Below are 18,355 nucleotides of genomic sequence, written 5' to 3' on the forward strand. Positions count from 1 at the left end.
TGGCCAATCACGGATGAGCGTCCGTTCCTCTCCCCTGTGGGGTTTGCTCCCAGACCAGGCCTGGTGACAGGAAAGCCAGAGACGGGGGGCGATGCCATGCAAGGGCTGAGTGAGCCAGCAGGGACCGTCACGTGGGACACGGCTCCAGGAGGGGTGCTAGGGCCCCTGAGGGGCGAATGGCTGAGGAATCTGCATGGCGCGGCGGAGAGCTGGGGAGGAAGCGAGTGCACGGCGGGGCCTCAGCTACTGCCACGGGGCAGAGGGAGTTGGCCAGGCACAAGGAGAGGCAGGAGGAGCGTGAGCCCTGGAGGGTCTGGCAAGAGGCTGAGAGGGGAGAAGGAGCCTTGGGGAGCGAGCCCAGGGCCAGGTCAGGAGACAGAGCCGCTGTGCAGGGAGGAGCCAGGGAACCAGTAACTGGGTCTCAGACGGCGCAGGGCTGTAGGTGCTGGTCACAGGCCCTAGGCTGGAACCCGGAGTAGCAGGCAGGGCAGGATACCCCGCCCGCCGCTGGGAACGTGGCTTGCACACGGCGTCCAGCCTGCTTGTCTGCTGGGACATGGTACCCCGCCGGGGCAGGAGGGGGAGTGTGACGGAGGGACCCTCTGCAGGCCGAGAGCCGGAGTGAGCACCCCAGCCCATGGACAGAGAGAAGGGCCATAGTCCAAGAGGTGGCAAATCCCCGGCAACGCACTGGTATCCGCATCCCACGCCAGTGACAAGCAAAATGTGTGCTCACTCAGCCTGCGCACACACCAACACCCCCACACATGCACCCCTCCACCTCTCCTGAACACACACCCCTCCATCTCTCCCACTCACACACACACACACGCCCCTCCACCTTTTCTGCACACCCACACGCCTCCACCTCTCCTGCACAAACACACCCTCCATCTCTCCTGCACAAACACACACACGCACACCCTTCTACCTTTCCTGCACACAAACACACACACACCTCCACCTCTCCTGCACACACACACACACACACACACACACACACACACACACACACACACACACACACACCCCTCCACCTTTCCTGCACACAAACACACACACACCTCCACCTCTCCCGCACATGCACACCTCCATCTCTTTTGCGTGCGTGCGCACACACACATGCATACACCTCCATCTCTCCTGCACACACACACACACACCCTCTACCTCTCCTGCACGTTCACATGTGTAACCCACACACTGAGGCTATGTCTAGACTGCAGGCTTCTTTCAGAAGAACCTTTTTTCGAAAACTTCTTCCAAAAGAGAGCATCCACACACAAAAGTGCATCGAAAAAGCAATCTGCTTTTTCGAAAGATAATGGACACTATCTCACATTTAACACATACATCTGCACTTTTCCCACACACACATGCACCCCTCCACCTCTCCTGCACACACACACTTGCACTTCTCCCGCATACGTGCACGCACACCTCCAACTCTCCTGCACTCACATGCACACCTCCACTTCTCCTGCACATGCACGTACACACACACACACACCCCTCCAGCTCTCCTGTAAGCGCACACACACACACCCCTCCATCTCTCCCATATGCACACACGCACACCTCCACCTCCCCTGCACACGCACACCTCCACCTCCCCTGCACATGCACACTCACACATCCACCTCTCCTGAATGTGCACATGCACCTCCTGTTCTCCTGCACATATACACCACCACCTGCACTTCTCCTGCCCACCTCCAGCTCTCCTGTACGCACACTCCTCCACCCACACAAGCTCATATTCCAAGGCAGAAATTTATAGAATCACATTTTCATTTACCAAGTAAGGCTGCCACTTCGTAGGCTTTTTTCTGCTCAATTGTCTCATAGTTGAGTGCTTCAAAAAATATATCCAGCACGAGAATATTCTCCCTGCAGGAAGAGGAGAAATCTGTGAGAACACCAGCCCTGCTGCTGCCTCCCCCAGTGTGCCTGCTGCTCCGTCTCGGCACCCACCAGCCTTATCCCACCGTCAGAGATGCAAAAGCTGGGGCCTTCATGCCCCTCTAGTCTGATCTCCTGTGCAGCGCAGGCCAAAGAGCCTTCCCCAGAGACTCCTGCATCCAGCCCAGGCCGTGGGGCCGAGCAGGGCGATTTTCCAGAGTCTCCCAACCCTGACTGCTCCTCTCTCTTGCGGGAAGGGCCCGGTGGCCCCAGCTGGCAAGAGAAGGACTCTCAGCACATGGGATCTCTGCCGGTGTTCCCATACGGAGCCTGGGCCCAGGAGCAGAGTCCAATTCCTTCTTTGGTCCATCCCACTTGTGATCCCGCCCAGCCGCCCTGTAGAACCCACCGGCTGGGCCCAGGCCTCCGAGACATTGAGGGAGCGGGGTGATTTTCCTGTCGCCACAGCAATCTTGGTTGCAAAGCTAAGGGAGCCCAGGCAGAGGGTGGACCTTGACTAGCCATTCTGAGTGCGGAGCCTAGGATTTTACACCCTGGCTCCACGCAAAAGACGAGGGCTGTGTCTAGACTGGCAAGTTTTTCCGCAAAATCATCCGCTTTTGTGGAGAAACTTGCCAGCTGTCTACATTGGCCGCTTGAATTTCCGCAAGAGCACTGACGATCTCATGTAAGATTGTCAGTGTTCTTGCGGAAATACTGTGCTGCTCCCGTTCAGGCAAAAGCCCTCTTGAGCAAATCATTTGCGCAAGAGGGCCAGTGTAGACAGCACAGTACTGTTTTGTGCAAAAAAGCCCCGATGGCTAAAATGGCGATGGCTAAAATTTGCGGAAAAGCGTCCGTGCCAATCTAGACGCTCTTTTCCGAAAATGCTTTTAACGGAAAACTTTTCCGTTAAAAGCATTTCTGGAAAATCATGCCACTGTAGATGTAGCCACTCAGTCCACAGGGAAGAAGCAGCCAGAAGGCAGCGTTAGCAGAGGAGGGTTTTGGCCTGACACCAGCTGGCCCGTGGTTGACAGGTGCTGTTCACTCAGGAAACAGCCATCGTGCGTGACTGGCCACCGTGGCCTGAGCACATCACACTGTATAGACAGAGAACTACCTCGTTGAGCTGGACCAGGTGTGACGGCGCGTTGGGGGTCCCCCATCTCCTGCAGCCCCGAAATGGCACAAACAGACTCCACCAGCCGGTGGAATAGAGGAACTTTATTCCCTCTCCAGGATACAGCACAGCACAGATGTAATCTGGTCACAGAGCTGGGCTAGGATGCCTCAGGCCCCCTTGAGATGGGGGGAGACTGGGCCCCTAAACTCCAGCCCCTTTCCCTAGGCTGTCTCCTCCATGCTCCCAGCCAGCCACTCTAACTCACTCCCTTCCAGCCCTGCCCCCCAGCCAGGGCAGCATTCCCCCTTCCTTTGTTCCTCTCCATGGGGTTTATCTGGCTCAACAGGTTTGGCATCACCTTTGCATAGTGAGGTTTTCCCTGCTGGGTCTTGCTCCAGACAGCAGAGGTCACCACAGCCCAGCAAGTACCCCCACTACGTCACACCAGGTCACAAAGGAAGCTCCCGGCAGAGCTGAGATTTGAACCCGGGTCCTGGGCAAGTGTTTAGCCTGTGGGCAAAGAAACTTCCCTGAGCTAGAGCGCCCTCTACTGTCAACTGTCCTGTGAAAATGTGAACTGCAGCCAGCTCTCACGAGTGCCTGTAGGACAATCCCAACAGAGACCTGCGACCCCCGGGGCTGGGACAGTCCCGGCTACATAGACGAGGCAAACGGTGGGCAGGGAAGTGACTTGCCCAATGACAACAGCACAAGGGGAACCGAAGTGAGATCTCCTGGCCCCTAGTTTGCATGGCCACAGCCGTCCCATCTGCCCTTTCCGCCCACTCACACAACCACCCCTGAGAAAGGGGGCCCGGCAGCACCCGCACTTACGAGATGTATTTTTCAGACTTGTTAAACTTCTTCTCCAGGTATCTGGCTGAAGTCTTGCTGGGGATCTTCACCATGGAGAGCTCTTTGTTGTACCTGGTCAGGTTACAGGGCATCCTGCAGATACAGTAATTGCTGTCCTTTTCCGCAAGCAAATCTGCAAACAGGAGAGGGAAGCAGGTCTCAGGGAGAAGCCAGGACAGGGGTTGAACACCAACCCCCACTGCCCTGCACAGCCCTCCGGAGCCGTGTCCCCCACCCTAGAGCAGCCCAGGGCCTGGAAGGGCCCGGATCTCTGGGCACTGCCCCTGCCATGGCAGCAGTGGCTGGGAGCCACGGGTCCTTTAGAATTACTAGGCCCCAGGGTAATTGCTGCGTCTGTCCGCCCCCCATCAGCGGGCCTATGGAGACCCCACCCAGAGGCCTGGGGCAATCACACTCCACCCCGGGGTGCCTCTAAGAGGCAAAACTTCCCCTCTCACAAGCAGAGGCCGAATACGGCAACAGGAAGGAGAAGGCAGGGCCCGGAATACAGGGAGGTTGGGGGGTCTGCAGTGGCGTAGGGAAAAGGTAGCCAGAGCTCCAGGGTTCAAGCCCTGCCCCCCAACGCTGGCAATGGATGGGCCTGGCACCCCTGGGACATAGGATGGGCCCTTTCTCCTTGATGATTCAAAGCAAAGAGTTGCAGCAAGGGGCAGGCAGCTCTGGCCAGGGAAGGGCTGAACAAGCAGAGTTCAACCCACCCCTCCTCCACTACAGTCATCCCTCCCAGCCTGGAGATACAGACGCCCCCTCCCCGGGATGGACGGGGGCCTGCAGGTGCAATGTCACACAGGTTTGGGCTCCACCCTGGGGCAGTCCAAGGGGGTAAAAGCCTGACTGGAGGGATGGGGTCTTGAAGACGGTGGGTGAAATCTTCTAAATCATCTAAGTGGCTTCGGAGCCTCCGTCCACTTTCCAAAGTGGCTTAGGCCTGGTCTATATTGAAAAAGGCAGGTTGCCATAGCGACATCACGGGGGAGGGGAAGGGGGGTGAGGAGTCCATACCCTGAGCAGCACCTTTTTGCCAGCTGTCTCCCACCACTTCGCCAGCTGTCTCCCACACGGGCACAGCACGGCCAGTGGAAGAAGCTTCTGACACCCTGGCTCTCCCTGCGGAGCTGCGGGCTGTGAGGCTACACTCCGGGGATACAGCAGCATCGCTGTGGCGCCAGGGCAGTGCCATCATGGTCCCTTAAAGGTATTAATGTGTCTAAGGATGTAGGCAGGTGCCTAGTGGTATTTTAAACCTGTGCTGGTACCTAACGCCCTTTGGTACACTACTAGGTCTTTAATCACCTAAATGCCTTTAGACTATGGCCTCAAGAGCTTAACCGTTTGAAAAGACACAGGCTCCTCAATCGCTTAGGTACCTGAGAAAATTTTGCCCTTTATTTCTATCCTTTGCTTTTGACTAAAATGTCCTTAGAGGTAGGTTACATGGCAATTAAAAGAGATTAAACAGTATGGAAATGTTCAGCTAAGGGACTAATATTCCTGTGTGTTCATTTTTTTAAAATTGTATCCTTTGGTATATATGGTTGTGACTATTTTCTTCCACTATTTGATCTGAGGAAGTGGGTCTGGCCCACGAAAGCTCATCATCTAATAAACCATCTTAAGTCTTTAAAGTGCTACATAGTCCTGTATTTAATATTCCTCCTATGAGCCTTACAGCTTGGATGCACTGTTAATAACAATGTGGCCATGCAAAGAGCTGGCATTTCACAGTCAATCTTATCTGTACGGATTGCTCCAACACACACCTCGCTACCAGGTGCCTCAGTGCATCGCAGCCGCAGACTATATAGCTAGCGAGGCATGTGCTGAAATTCTTCACAGGCCCATGCTCTGTGTCCCAGGTAAGGTTCTTTGTGAAAGAATCAGCTGACATCTTCCATGGTGTTTCCAAGGGCCTGCTGTGTCACAACACGCCCTGAGACCTGGCCTCTGCTGATACGATAACCCTAGTGAGCAGCAGAAGGACACATCTGGTCCCCAAGTGCACCACATCTCCTCTGGTGAACCTGGCACAGCATCTTCCGGGGGCGTCCACACAGCGGGGCTAAAGCCGAAATAAGCTACGTCAATTGCGTAGCCGAAGTCGAAATAGCTCATTTCGGCTTTGGTGCTGTCTACACAGCTGGAAGTCCGAGGCAGAGCGCTCGTCCTCCGACTTCCCTTCCTCCTCGCGAAATGAGGGTTACAGGAGGCGGAGTAAGAAGTCCTCCAGCTCGACATTATTTTGACGTTATGTCGAAATAACAGTTTGTAGTGTAGACGTGGACTATGTTATTTCAGAATAACGTCAGTTATTCCGAAATAACACTGCTGTGTGAACATGCCCCCAAAATATAACACTGGTGAAAGCGGTGATGGGGCAGGCTAGTGGGTAGCTTAGAGCTTTGTTGCAGGTGGATTATGATAAACTGGTCAACCACAAAGCCAAGGAGCCAACAGATGGAGACCACAGAAAGTGAATGACAAAGGGTAAGACAAAGGAAAGCGGCCAGCTTGGTTGTCACCCATGCAAACAAGGGCTGCGCTCACTGCCCAGACGCCGAGGCAGCAGCAAACATGCACAAAGAGAACAGCATGCAACACAGCATCCCGCCATGAACCCACAGGGTAAGGTGTGCACTGGACCATGGAAGGGGGAACAGTTATCGCACTGGAGGGACTGTAGTTAAAATGCACACGCTGAACAGACACGAGTGGGAAATCGCTGGTTTCTGGAGCAAAAGGTGATTTTCCCTCATGACTGTGGGATACTGACGCCTGATGGTGGACACCAGGATGGAGCTGCATTCCAGTCAAAGAAGCCACGCCAGGCTCCTATGGCACTGAACATGCTGTCTGCTCACGTGCTGATGTGCGATTCAGAATCAAACCTCATGCAGCTCTGGTAGCCCAAATACACATGCCAGCCTCAGCAGCACCCAGGGAAGAACATGGCACATTTTGGAACACTCTCCAGACAGTAAGACAAGACATGTTATGGCGACGGGATTGTCATGGGGAAGTGTCTCAGCCTGGCACTCCTCTTCTGGAGCTGTAGGCAGACTGGGATTAGCTGAAGAAAACAGAAGAGAGAAAGGCTACAGAGCTCCTGTCTAAGCAACACTCAGCTGACAACAAATGTGCTGTTTCCGCTAAGAAAGTTGCAGAGGAGGTGGCCATAGCCCTGTGGTAGACTTTGGGCTTGTGAATCACAGATGGAAATCAAGCATGCTGCTGTGCAGATCACTGGAGGCTGGTATCAGACGGGATCAGGGGTTAGCGCTGGCATCCACGGAGTCTGAGAAGGCTGAGAGACTCTGAAACGTGCCAAGAACTAAGATCTACGACATGGGCAAATGGAAGAACCAGAGAGTAGTAACAAATGTTTGGAAAACCCCTCACATCTGTGGTGAATGAAGAAATGAACACTGAAGAGCAAGGAACAGTGTAAAAATGGGATTATGTGGGAGCTGAACACATTTATAGTTACCAGGCCAAGGAGGATAACGAAGGAAGAACAGCAGTTAAACGACAAGCATAGGAAACTGCAGGAGACTAAAAAGAAGGAGGTAAGTCTCAGAGCTGAATGCAACAGACTCAGCTACGATAAAACTGAAGGTGAAGAGAGATGGAAACAACTCGGTAAGCGAACAATATAAAGCAGGTGAAGAACAGGCAATGTGAACTGCATCACAAGATAAGAGAACTGAGTTGTATTGAATGTATGAATTGTAGATGTCGGTGGAGAAAGACAAGTGCGAGCAAATAATTGAGGACGAGCAAGCAAAGAATAAGTGATGAAAAGAATACTCTGAAGAGCCGTACCAGGAGCAGAACACGGGAGAGGCAGCCGATTGGCAGAATAATCCCAGCACAAATGAGGGAGACCCAGAGGCCAGAATTCTTAGAAGAGAATCTAAGCTCTTGATAGAAATGTTGAAAAACAAAAGGGGGCTGAGAAGTGACAAGGCAGCTACAGAGCTGCTGCCCGTAGGTTAAGCTACTCAAGCAGGGTTATAAACTTGAGCAGGTACCTAGCAAACAGGAGACAGTAACTCTAATATTGATCTACAAAAAAGGAGAGAACTGCAGAGGAATCCGCTCATGGAGTGTGCCATGGAAGCATTCACCAGGACCATACCGCAGAGGAACAGGGAAGTGGCGCTTTTGGAGGGACTAGCCAGGAAATACAATAGATCAGTTATTTGTGATAAGACGGGTAGCAGAGAATTACACAGAACACAAGCAAACCTGCCATAACAGCTTTATAGACTTCACATGGGCTTTTGATAGAATTTGCCTGACAGGCTTGTGATAAGTTCTGAGAATGTCTGGCCCCCTGAAGCACTGATGAAGCCAGTAGAAAACATAAGAACATAAGAACGGCCGTACTGGGTCAGACCAAAAGTCCTTCTAGCCCAGTATCCTGCCTGCCGACAGTGGCCAGCACCAGGTGCCCCAGAGAGAGTGGACCGAAGACAATGATCAAGCGATTTGTCTCCTGCCATCTCTCTCCAGCCTCTGACAAACAGAGGCCAAGGACACCATTTTATCCCCTGGCTAATAGCCTTTTATGGACCTAACCTCCATGAAATTATCTAGCTTCTCTTTAAACTCTATTATAGTCCTAGCCTTCACAGCCTCCTCTGGCAAGGAGTTCCACAGGTTGACTACACGCTGTGTGAAGAAGAACTTTCTTTTATTAGTTTTAAACCTGCTCCCCATTAATTTCATTTGGTGTCCTCTAGTTCTTCTATTTAGGGAACTAATAAATAACTTTTCTTTATCAGCCCTCTCCACACCACTCATGATTTTATAGACCTCTATCATCTCCCCCCTCAGTCTCCTCTTTTCTAAACTGAAAAGTCCCAGTCGCTTTAAAACATGTGAAGCTTGTAGATGAGGGTGGTGAGAGTAGCTCTGAAGTTGATGAAAAGGTTCGGGACAGCCACGGATGTGAGACAAGAATGGATTCTATGCCCAGATTTGTACAGCCAGGTATTGGAGGCTGATGGATGGCTGAGCACTGCAGTGTGTGACAGGAGGAGTCATGTTCTGTGGGAGAACAGCACTTAGCCACGGATACTGGCCACACAGCATGGACCCAGGAGGATTCACAGACAAGGAAGGCCAGGGAAGCAGAAAAATCTGGATTGGAGAAGACCAAATGACAATAATGAGAGAACCAGAGACAGGCAAAGCTCAAACTTGGAGGCAAAGGGCTACAGCAGGTGGGGAAAGGGCTGTGCCTTGAAGACCAGTATCAAAGAATAGAGATTGTGAAGATGGCATAAAAAGAAGTGGACTTGCCACTATTGCATTCAGGAAACTCGGCGACAGCTGGAAGGCTCCTGTCATTTCCGCAAACGCAGAAGTGTCACACTGACACGGCTGTCTGGGTCGCAGTGCTGAGGTGGGAGGGAAGCGGTGAATGACAGATTTCGACTGCTGAAATGAAGTGGCTGAGGGGAAGAGCGAGAATTTCAAGACAGCGGAAAATGAAAAAAGAAGAGATTAAAACACCCAGGGCAAGAAATAAAGCTGTTGCAGAGCTTCAAATAGGACAAATGCAGCGGTTTGGACACATGTCAAGAATGGGCCTGGAGGAGATACAATGCAGGATAATACAAGTGAAGGAAGAAACCAGAGATGGCGCTGAGCATGCATTGGGCTGACACGGCAAAGCAGGGCACAGAACAAAAATGGTTTAAAGATGAAAGAAGCCATGAAGTTGGTACAAGAGAGAAAACGATGGAAAAACTCTAGTCAGCCCATCACTGCTGCTCAGTTGACCACAGGGATCCCAGAAAATAACAAAGATTATTGTTTGTTAGTTGTGCTGTGATAACAGCTAGGAGCCACAGGCATGGAACACAACCCCATTGTGCTAGGTCTGTCCAAACACACAGATGTTGCAGGAGAGAGAGAGAGAGAGAGAGAGAGTGTATGTGGGTGTGTGTAGAGGCTTATCCACTGAACACTTAGCTATGGAGCAACAGGTCTCTGTAAACCAGTGAATTCTCTCAGTTCCTAGGGGTCAGAACATATCAGGTCCGGCTCAGTCGTCCCAGTTCCCATGACGTGATTTCTGCTTCCTCTGCATTGGGACTGACCAAACCCCGTCTTGTGTGGTTTCTGGTGTGGTTTATGCATACAGATGTGAAGGAGTCAAGGAAAGGCTGTGCAGAACATCATAGAGCCTGCAAAGCTATGCAGGTGATGAATAACCCACCCTCCCTCTAAACTAATCCCTCTCACCAGAGATCAGTAACGTTCCCGTCCCTTCCAGGACGTGACGTTTTTATCCTGTTATTTCCATCTGTCCATTAGGAGGCCTGGGGAAGCAACAGCAGCTGTCGCTGGGCAAAGATGCTGTGAAAGTCCCTGGGGCCCTGCATTCCCCGGCCATTTTAATAAGTCCTGGCATACTATTTACGCAGCTTGAACATTGTGGCGGGGCTGGGCAGAAAGTCCTCTTTTAGTAACATGTCTAGGAAAAAAGCAGCTGCTTCTGCTTCTGCTTCTGCTCTGGGCTGGGCTGGGCTGGAGTGGGAAGTGCTGTGCCCTGGGATATGGGGGGCATAGCTCTGGCCCAGCCTATCCCCTTTACTATTTGTTATTTGTATTGGAGTGGTGCCCTGCAGTCCAGTTCTGGGATCAGGTCCCCATTGTATCAGCTGCTATGCATTTGTCTTGTGCTTAGGCATATTATGGTAGCACCAAGATGCCTCACTCATGGACCAGGACCCCATTGTGCTTGGCCCTGCACTATTAGGCATATTACGGTAGTGCCAGGACTCCACTGTGCTTGGTGGGGTACAAACGCAGAACAAAGGATCTCTTCCCCAAAGGGAAGAGCCTGCATGCATGGACATTTCGACTGTCCCTGTGCTGCCTCTACTGGATTATCCCTGACCCAGGGCGGGGCAGGCTACAGGCAGCTCGGGGTGTCTGACACAGTCATTATACTCAGCAAAGAGACAGGCCAGCCAGCACGAACAGCCACAAGGAGCCCAAGAACCCTCCGCGTACTAACCCAGGGCAGGCTCGGCACATTCCTTATACTGCTCCGGAGTACAGAAAGGAGCATCCCCTGCACAGAAAAGAAACACAAGACAAGAGGGAAACATGTGGAGTCAGAAACAAGCGCACGATGTCAGGCCAGCAACTACAGCAAGAAAGCAGCTGGATTCATGCATTAGGCAGCCTCCTGTCTGTAAATGCAGTGCCAGTAAGCCGGGAGCAGGGCTGCAGACAGAGACTTGCACAACCCATGTGCAGCGCACGGCGAGAGAGAGTCTGATCTGCACCTCTGGATGTGTCTCTGGAAATCGTATGCTGCAGCTGGCTGTTTCCCATGTAACCCAGGAGAAGGGTTTCCAGTGCTAGTCCAGCTCCCACAGGCAAGGCCCTGCGTAGCCTATGCCCGAGCACCACCCAGGTGTCCAGTGTTGCTGATTAACTAGGGGGTGCTTTCCAGAACTGAGATAAGGCTGTGACATGGCTCTATGGCTCCGTACCCTGCTTCTAGCGCAGCATGCACCCACCAGGGACTAACAGCTAACCTGGAAAACAAGAAACCCTACATCGGAGCTAAGCTTTCTCTTGAGCGTGGCTGTTCTCCTGAAGAAGCTTTTTCACCCTAGTTTCTTCTTCCACAGCAAGATCCTCAAACTCTCAAACCCTCTGTACTTCTGTATTGAACTTCATCAGGCCCATCTGGAGGGATGACAGGAGTTACTATAGAGAACTTTCTGGGTGTCTGGCTGATGAGTCTTGCCCACATGCTCAGGGTTTAGCTGATCGCCATATTTGGGGTCGGGAAGGAATTTTCCTCCAGGGTAGATTGGCAGAGGCCCTGGAGGTTTTTTGCCTTCCTCTGTAGCATGGGGTATAGATCACAGCTAGAGGATTCTCTGCATCTTGGGGTCTTCAAAGTATTTGAAGGCTTCAATATCTGAGATATAGGTGAGAGGATTATTCTAAGAGGGGTGGCCTGCACTGTGCAGGGGGTCAGACTAGATGATCATAATGGTCCCTTCTGACCTTAAAGTCTATGAGTCTATGATCTGGTCTGGCTGCCAGGCTGAATCAGCAAAAATAGCTCTTGTCTCTCCACTCGGGGTCCTAGGACTTGGCACCCTGTCACAGGAGGACGGCGCTGCACCCTTTCTTTCAGATGAGACATTAAACAAAGTCCCCGAGTATTTGTGGACATGCCCGACCCTCCAACCTTTTTTAGAAGGATGGGAGCAGGCAATGACATCCCCTTTGCACTTTCAGTGGTACCCTCACTTCCTATGACAAACTGTTACCCGCTGGTGCTGCATGGTTTTAATCAGCATTTGCATTCCGCCCCCGAGGCGTCTGTGTGTCAGTGGCAAATGAACTGATCACAGAGCGCGTCTCAGGCTGCAGTCACATAGTATGTGTCCCAACGAGCAAGATTCGTTTTTCCTCCTTTCTTTTCCAACCCTCGTTTACATTATCCAGGAGAATGGCCAGATCAGATAACTGATCCAGCCAGCCCCGTATCCTGCCTGCCAACAGTGGCCAGTGCCAGATGCTTCAGTGAGAACGAACAGAAAAGGGCAATTTTCAAGTGCCTCTTCATTTCATTTGGTGACCCCCTCGCTCGTCGTGACTGTGTAGCCCTCTCCGATATCCCCTCTTAGTTGTCTCTTTTCTAACAGTCCCAGTTGGGGATGTGAATGACTAGCCGACTAGTCACTTCTCTCCCCCTTGCTGCCTCTATCAGAAAGAGGCAGTGGGGTGAGGGGGCGTGGTGGGGGTACTTCAAAGCGCCAGACCTCAGGCTCCACACAGCGCTGCTGCTTTGAAATGCTGCATGCAGCCCGGGGCCAGTAAGGGTGTCCCAAGGCAGCATGTGGCGTTTCAAAGCGGCAGCACCACATGGAGCCTAGGACCAGCTGGGCACTCCCCCGCTGACCCTAGGCTCCATGCGACGCTGCCGCTTTGAAATGCTGCATGCAGCCCGGGGTCAGTAAGGGTGTCCCAAGGCAGCATGTGGCGTTTCAAAGCAGCAGCACCACATGGAGCCTAGGACCAGCTGGACACTCCCCCACTGACCCTGGGCTCCATGCGACGCTGCCGCTTTGAAATGCTGTGGGGAACCCGGTGTCAGGCTCCTCACAGTATTTCAAAGCAGCAGAGCCGTGTGGAGCCGGGGGTCAGCGGGTGAGTCCCCAGCTGACTCCTGGCTCCATGAGGTGCTTTCGTCCTATTGCCAAAGGTGGAGGCGCCCTATCAATTCATCAAAAAGTCAATTTCTCGATGTTTAACATCCCTAGTCCCAGTCTTTTTAATCTCTCCTCATAGGGAAGTTGTTCCACCCCTTAATCGGTTTTGTTGCTCTTCTCTGTAGCTTTTCGAGTTCTAATAGCCCTATTTTAAAATGGGGACATTTTCCAATGCACAATTCTTTGTATTTATCAGTACTGAATTTCATCTGCTACTTTGTGGCCCGGTCACCCAATTTGGTGAGTTCCCTTTATAACGCTTTGGTTTTAACTATCTTGAGTTATTTTGTATCATCTGTTTACACTTTTTTCCAGATCATTTAAGAACATGTTGAACAGCACTGTCTGCGGTACAGATTCCTGGGGGACACTGTGAAACTGACCATTTATTCCTTTATTTCCTATTCCAGCAACCTACCTGTTACTGACCGTCTCTCTTCGCTCACGCGTCCTTATTTTGCTTAAAAGCCTTTGGTGGGGGACCATGTCAAAAGCCTTCTGAAAGACCAGGCACAGTCTATGCAGTGCATCAGTACTGCCCACATGGCTATTGACCTGCTGGAAGTATTCGAATAGATTGCTGAGCCATGATTTGCCTTTACAGAAGCTGTCTTGACTCTGTTCCAGCAAATCATGTTCCCTGGTGTTCACTAATAATTCTGCTCTTTCCTATCATTTTGACCAGCTTTGCCTGGCACTGAAGTTAGGTTTATTGGCCTGCAATTGCCAGGCTCACTTCTGGAGCCTTTTTTTTAATGGGTATCACACTAGCCACCCTCCAGTCACTTGGTCCATAGGCTGATATAAGCAGTAGGTTATAAACCACAGCTGGTAATTCTGCAATTTCACATTTGAGTTCCTTCTCAACCTTTGGATGATACCACCTGGCCCTGGTGATTGGTTACTGTTTCATTTATCAATTTGTTACACAACCACCTCTACTGATGCTTCAGTCTGGGGCAGTTCCTCAGATTTGTCACCTAAAATGATTGGCCGAGATGCAAGGCTCTCCTTCAAATCCTCGGAAGTGCAGAACAGAAGAAAGAATCAATTACCCTGGCACTGTAATGACTAGTAGGATGCTGTGGCTCTAGGGGTAGGAAAAAACGGTTACTTACCTTGGAACTGTTGTTCTCCGAGATGTGTTGCTCGTGTCCATTCCAGTTAGGTGTGTGCACACTGCGTGCATGGATTCCGGAATATTTTCCCTTAGCAGTATTCGTTGGGCCAGCCAGGGAGTCCCTGGAGGGGCACCACCATATTGATGCATATATACCCCCGCTGGCCCTGTACCCCCTCCGTTCCTTCATGCCAGAGTCTTCCGACGAAGGGGAGGTGGGTGGGATGTGGCATGGACATGAGCAACACATCTCGAAGAACAACAGTTACGAGGTAAGTAACCATATCTTCTTCTTCGAGTGCTAGACACGGTTTTTCACAAAAAAGCCCCGATCGCCATTTTCGCGATCGGGGCTTTTTTGCGGAAAACAGTACTGTACTGTCTACACTGGCCCTTTTGCGCAAAAGTCTTTCAGAAAAAGACTTTTGCCTGAACGGGAGCAGCATAGTATTTCCAGAAAAGCACTGACGATCTTACATGAGATTGTCAGTGCTTTTCCGGAAATTCAAGCGGCCAGTGTAGACAGCTGGCAAGTTTTTCCGCAAAAGCAGATGATTTTGCGGAAAAACTTGCCAGTCTAGACACAGCCCTCCTGATCATCAGGAGGCCCTTGTCCTGGGGGGAGAAGGGAGGGAACGTGTAGAAAAGGTGGGAGAGCCACTGTTCTAGTAGCACATCCCCTAGTGACTCCTGCCCCTGCCCCAGATACGAGCAGTAGCTCAGACACTTGAAGTTTCCCTGGGAAGCGAACAGGTCAAAAAGGGGATAACCCCACCTCTGAAAAATGATATCTAAGAAGTCCATCCTGATGGACCACTCATGGGCCCTGAACGACCTGCTGAGCTTGTCTGCCAAAATGTTGTGGTCCCCTGGTAGGTGAGATGCTGCCGGGTGGATCCCATGTGCAATACACAGGTCCCATAGATGTAGGGCTTCCTTGCACAGGGGAGAAGAATGAGCCCCACACTGTTTGTTGATATAGTGCATGGCTGTGGTGTTGTCTGGCACCACAGATGCTACCTTGTTCTTCAAGTGAGGTAGGAACACCAGGCAGGCCTTCCGGACAGCCTTGAGCGCTCTGACATTTATGTGGAGAGAGTCCTCGTTGGGAGACCACATATCTTGAGTTCTGAGGTTCAACAGGCGAGCTCCCCATTCCGTGTCCAACACGTCAGTTACCAGCTGTACTGACGGGGTCTGTCTGGCAAACGGGACACCATGGCACACGACCTGTTCCTGTAACCACCAGTCTAGAGACTGGAGAAACTCCTCTGGTACCATGACTATTGCATCCAGAGGTGCTCATGTTGCGTTGTGTACAGTTGTCAGCCGTGCCTGAAGGGGTCAAAGCCACAGACTGGCATGCTGGACCATGAAGGTGCAGGCTGCCCAGTGGCCTAGAAGTTTCATGCCATTGTAAGGGGCAATGCCCTGAGGTCTTCTATTATTGTCCTGATGCTTAAAAACTTGGCCCTGGGGAGGGATGCTTTTGCCATTATGGAGTCTAGGCAAGTCCCTACAAAGTCTATAGTTCGTGTTCAGTTGAGTGTGGACTTCTTCTTGTTTATGAGGAGACCCAGTCTGTGAAACAGTGCTTTGACAAAGTCTATGTGGCTGCTTTGTCCCTGGATGATCCCCTGATTAGACAGTCATTGAGGTAAGGGGACACCTGGATCCTGTGCCTTCTCAGGAAGGCTGCTACAGCAACCGTGCACTTGGTGAAAACCCTTGGTGCTGTGGAGAAGCCAAACGGTAGGACCGTGAACTGAAAGTGGTCTTGGCCTACTGTGAACCTCAGGAATTTCCTGTGTGTCGGAATTTGGAATAAGTGGACGTATGCGTCCTTCAAATCAAGGGTAGCATACCAGTCTCCTTTCTCTAGGGAGGGGATGATAGAGGCGAGGGTGACCACCTTCTGTTCTTTATGAATGAATTTAATTTCCTTAGGTCCAATGTGGGGCAAAGGCCCCCCTTGAATTTGGGGATAAGGAAATAGCGAGAGTAAAATCCCTTCCCCTTGAGCTCCTTTGGGACAGGCTCAACTGCTCCTAAGAGCAGAAGCGCAGACACCTCCCACTTCAAAGGGGAGAGAGGTCCCTGAAGAGGGATAGGGAGGGAAAGCGATTATATATCCACTTTCTACCAGGCCAAATGCCCATTGATCCAAGATGATCTGGGACCAGGAAAGGAAGGAATGGGATAGCCGGCACTCAAAGGGCGAGATTATCACAGAGGCTGGAATGCCATCCTTGGGTGTCATTTCAGAATTAGGTCTTGGGCTGCTGGTTAGAGGGCGGGCAGAGTCCCCTTTCAGAGACAGGTCTAGAACCCCATGTCTGTTCCTGCTATTCTTGCCATTGTTATTTCAACCCTGCCTTCTGCCCCAGTCAGGCCTGAATCATTGCTGGAAGGGCCACAGGGCAGGTATGGAGATAGGGGCCTCCACTGAGAGGATGGGGTATGGATCCCCAGGGATTTTAATGTAGCCCTGGAATCCTTGAGGCTATATAGCCTTGAGTCAGTCTGCTTGGAGAACAGGCCGGTCCCTTCGAAGGGTAGGGCCTATAGCGTGTTTTGGACCTCGGGTGGATACCTGATACCTAGAGCCAAGTAGTATGTCTCATAACTACCCCGGGTAGCCATGGTGCGGGAAGCAGAGTCTGAGGTGTCTCTGAGGCTATTTGCAGTGCTGTGCGTGAGACCACCTTGCCTCCGTCTAACAAGGCCCCAAACTCCTGCCTTGTGTCTTGTGGAAGGTGCGCCTTGAATCTGTTTATTGCAGACAATGTGTTGTACGCATATCTGCTCAGCATCACTTGCTGATATGCGATACGGAGTTGCAGTTCCCCCGTCTTCCTGTCTAAGGGGTCCAATTTCTTCAGCTCCCTGCTCTTTAGGTGTAGGTCCGGGATGCCCTTGTCTTTCTTTCTTCCCCATTGCCTGGACTAACAGGGAGCCCAGGTGTGGGTGGGAGTATAAGTATTCATGCCCAGTATGCGGAACAAAGTAGCGTCTCTCTACCCCTTTCTGGGGAAGTGTAATGGAGGTGAGCGTGTGGCACAGGGTCTTCGCAATTTTGGACACGGTTTTGTTAAGTGGCAGCGTGACCCTAGTGGGAGAGTCTGCTGTCAATATGTCCACCACAGGGTCTAAGTCCTCAGGTAGCTCCTCCACCTACACCCCCAAGTTAGCCACTAGTTGGTGGAGCAGGTCTTGGTGCACTCACGCATTCATGGCAGGCATAGAAGGAGCGGGTTGGACGGTGCCTCAACTGGTGAAGAAGATGAGGATTCTCTTGGGGGAGTTGCTCCAATTGCTGCTCCATCGCCTGTGGTAGCAAGGCAACTGGTTCAGGGAGCTGGGCCACCGCCCCCTCCCCTTCCATGGTTACTCTGATCGTTTCCTTATAGGAAGACTGACCTGCTTCCAAGGCTGGGGTCCTGGTCAGAAGGGTAGCTGGGGGGGGGAGGGGCAGGCATGCTCCTTGATGGGGCAGTCACAAAGGAATGCCTGGAAGGACATGGGCCCTGGGCCTGATGATATGCTCAGGGTGTCCAAAAGGGCCACTGCTGTTGGGGTTGCTCTTGGGCTGGCCAAGATTGTTGAATGGCCGGGCAGGGATGCCAGGACCAGTGCCGGGATCAGGAATGGTGCTGCAACCTGGACTGGTAAAATGAGACCCTGGAAAGGACAGCGTCTGCGTCTGACTCAGACAAGTAGTCTGAGGCTAACCGTGGCAGTGCCGACGATGGTACCAGGGAGCGATGAGATGACCTATGTCTGGTCATTGCTGCCAGCTTCCCTCTATGGGTCGGTGCCGGTAGTGTCATTGGCGGTGCCGGTGGCAGTATCGGGGGTGGATACTGGCCCTACACCTGCGCCAGGAGGAGTAGGGCGGCCCCATCATGGTAGGTATCAGAGCCTGCGGTGCCATAGTAGGCAGTGCTGACAATGTAGTCGGTGCCCGGGTTTCTGCATGGGTCGGGGCCGATGGTAGCGGCGGTACCAATGCAAGCAGTGGTACAGGAGGCTGCTGTTCATCAGCACCGGCATCAGAGCCGGAATAGGCACCGGGAT

General features: G+C 52.0%; 1 protein-coding gene across 2 annotated transcripts in view; it reads right to left on the reverse strand.

Annotated features, from left to right (window-relative positions):
- Positions 1 to 18,355, reverse strand: part of LOC102453851 (acid-sensing ion channel 2) — a 383,449-nt gene that overhangs the window by 21,390 nt on the left and 343,704 nt on the right. The window contains exons 5-7 of one of the 2 annotated variants that reach the window (XM_075911312.1): positions 10,935 to 10,991; positions 3,863 to 4,016; positions 1,799 to 1,890 (exon numbers count right to left, since the gene is read on the reverse strand). In XM_075911312.1, the coding sequence (XP_075767427.1) occupies positions 1,799 to 1,890; positions 3,863 to 4,016; positions 10,935 to 10,991 (303 nt within the window). The remainder of the gene's footprint in view (positions 1 to 1,798; positions 1,891 to 3,862; positions 4,017 to 10,934; positions 10,992 to 18,355) is intronic. The other variant, XM_075911313.1, reaches the window with a different exon arrangement.

The sequence above is a fragment of the Pelodiscus sinensis genome, chromosome 29 (genome assembly GCF_049634645.1).
Source record: "Pelodiscus sinensis isolate JC-2024 chromosome 29, ASM4963464v1, whole genome shotgun sequence".
Classification (NCBI taxonomy): Eukaryota; Metazoa; Chordata; order Testudines; family Trionychidae; genus Pelodiscus; species Pelodiscus sinensis.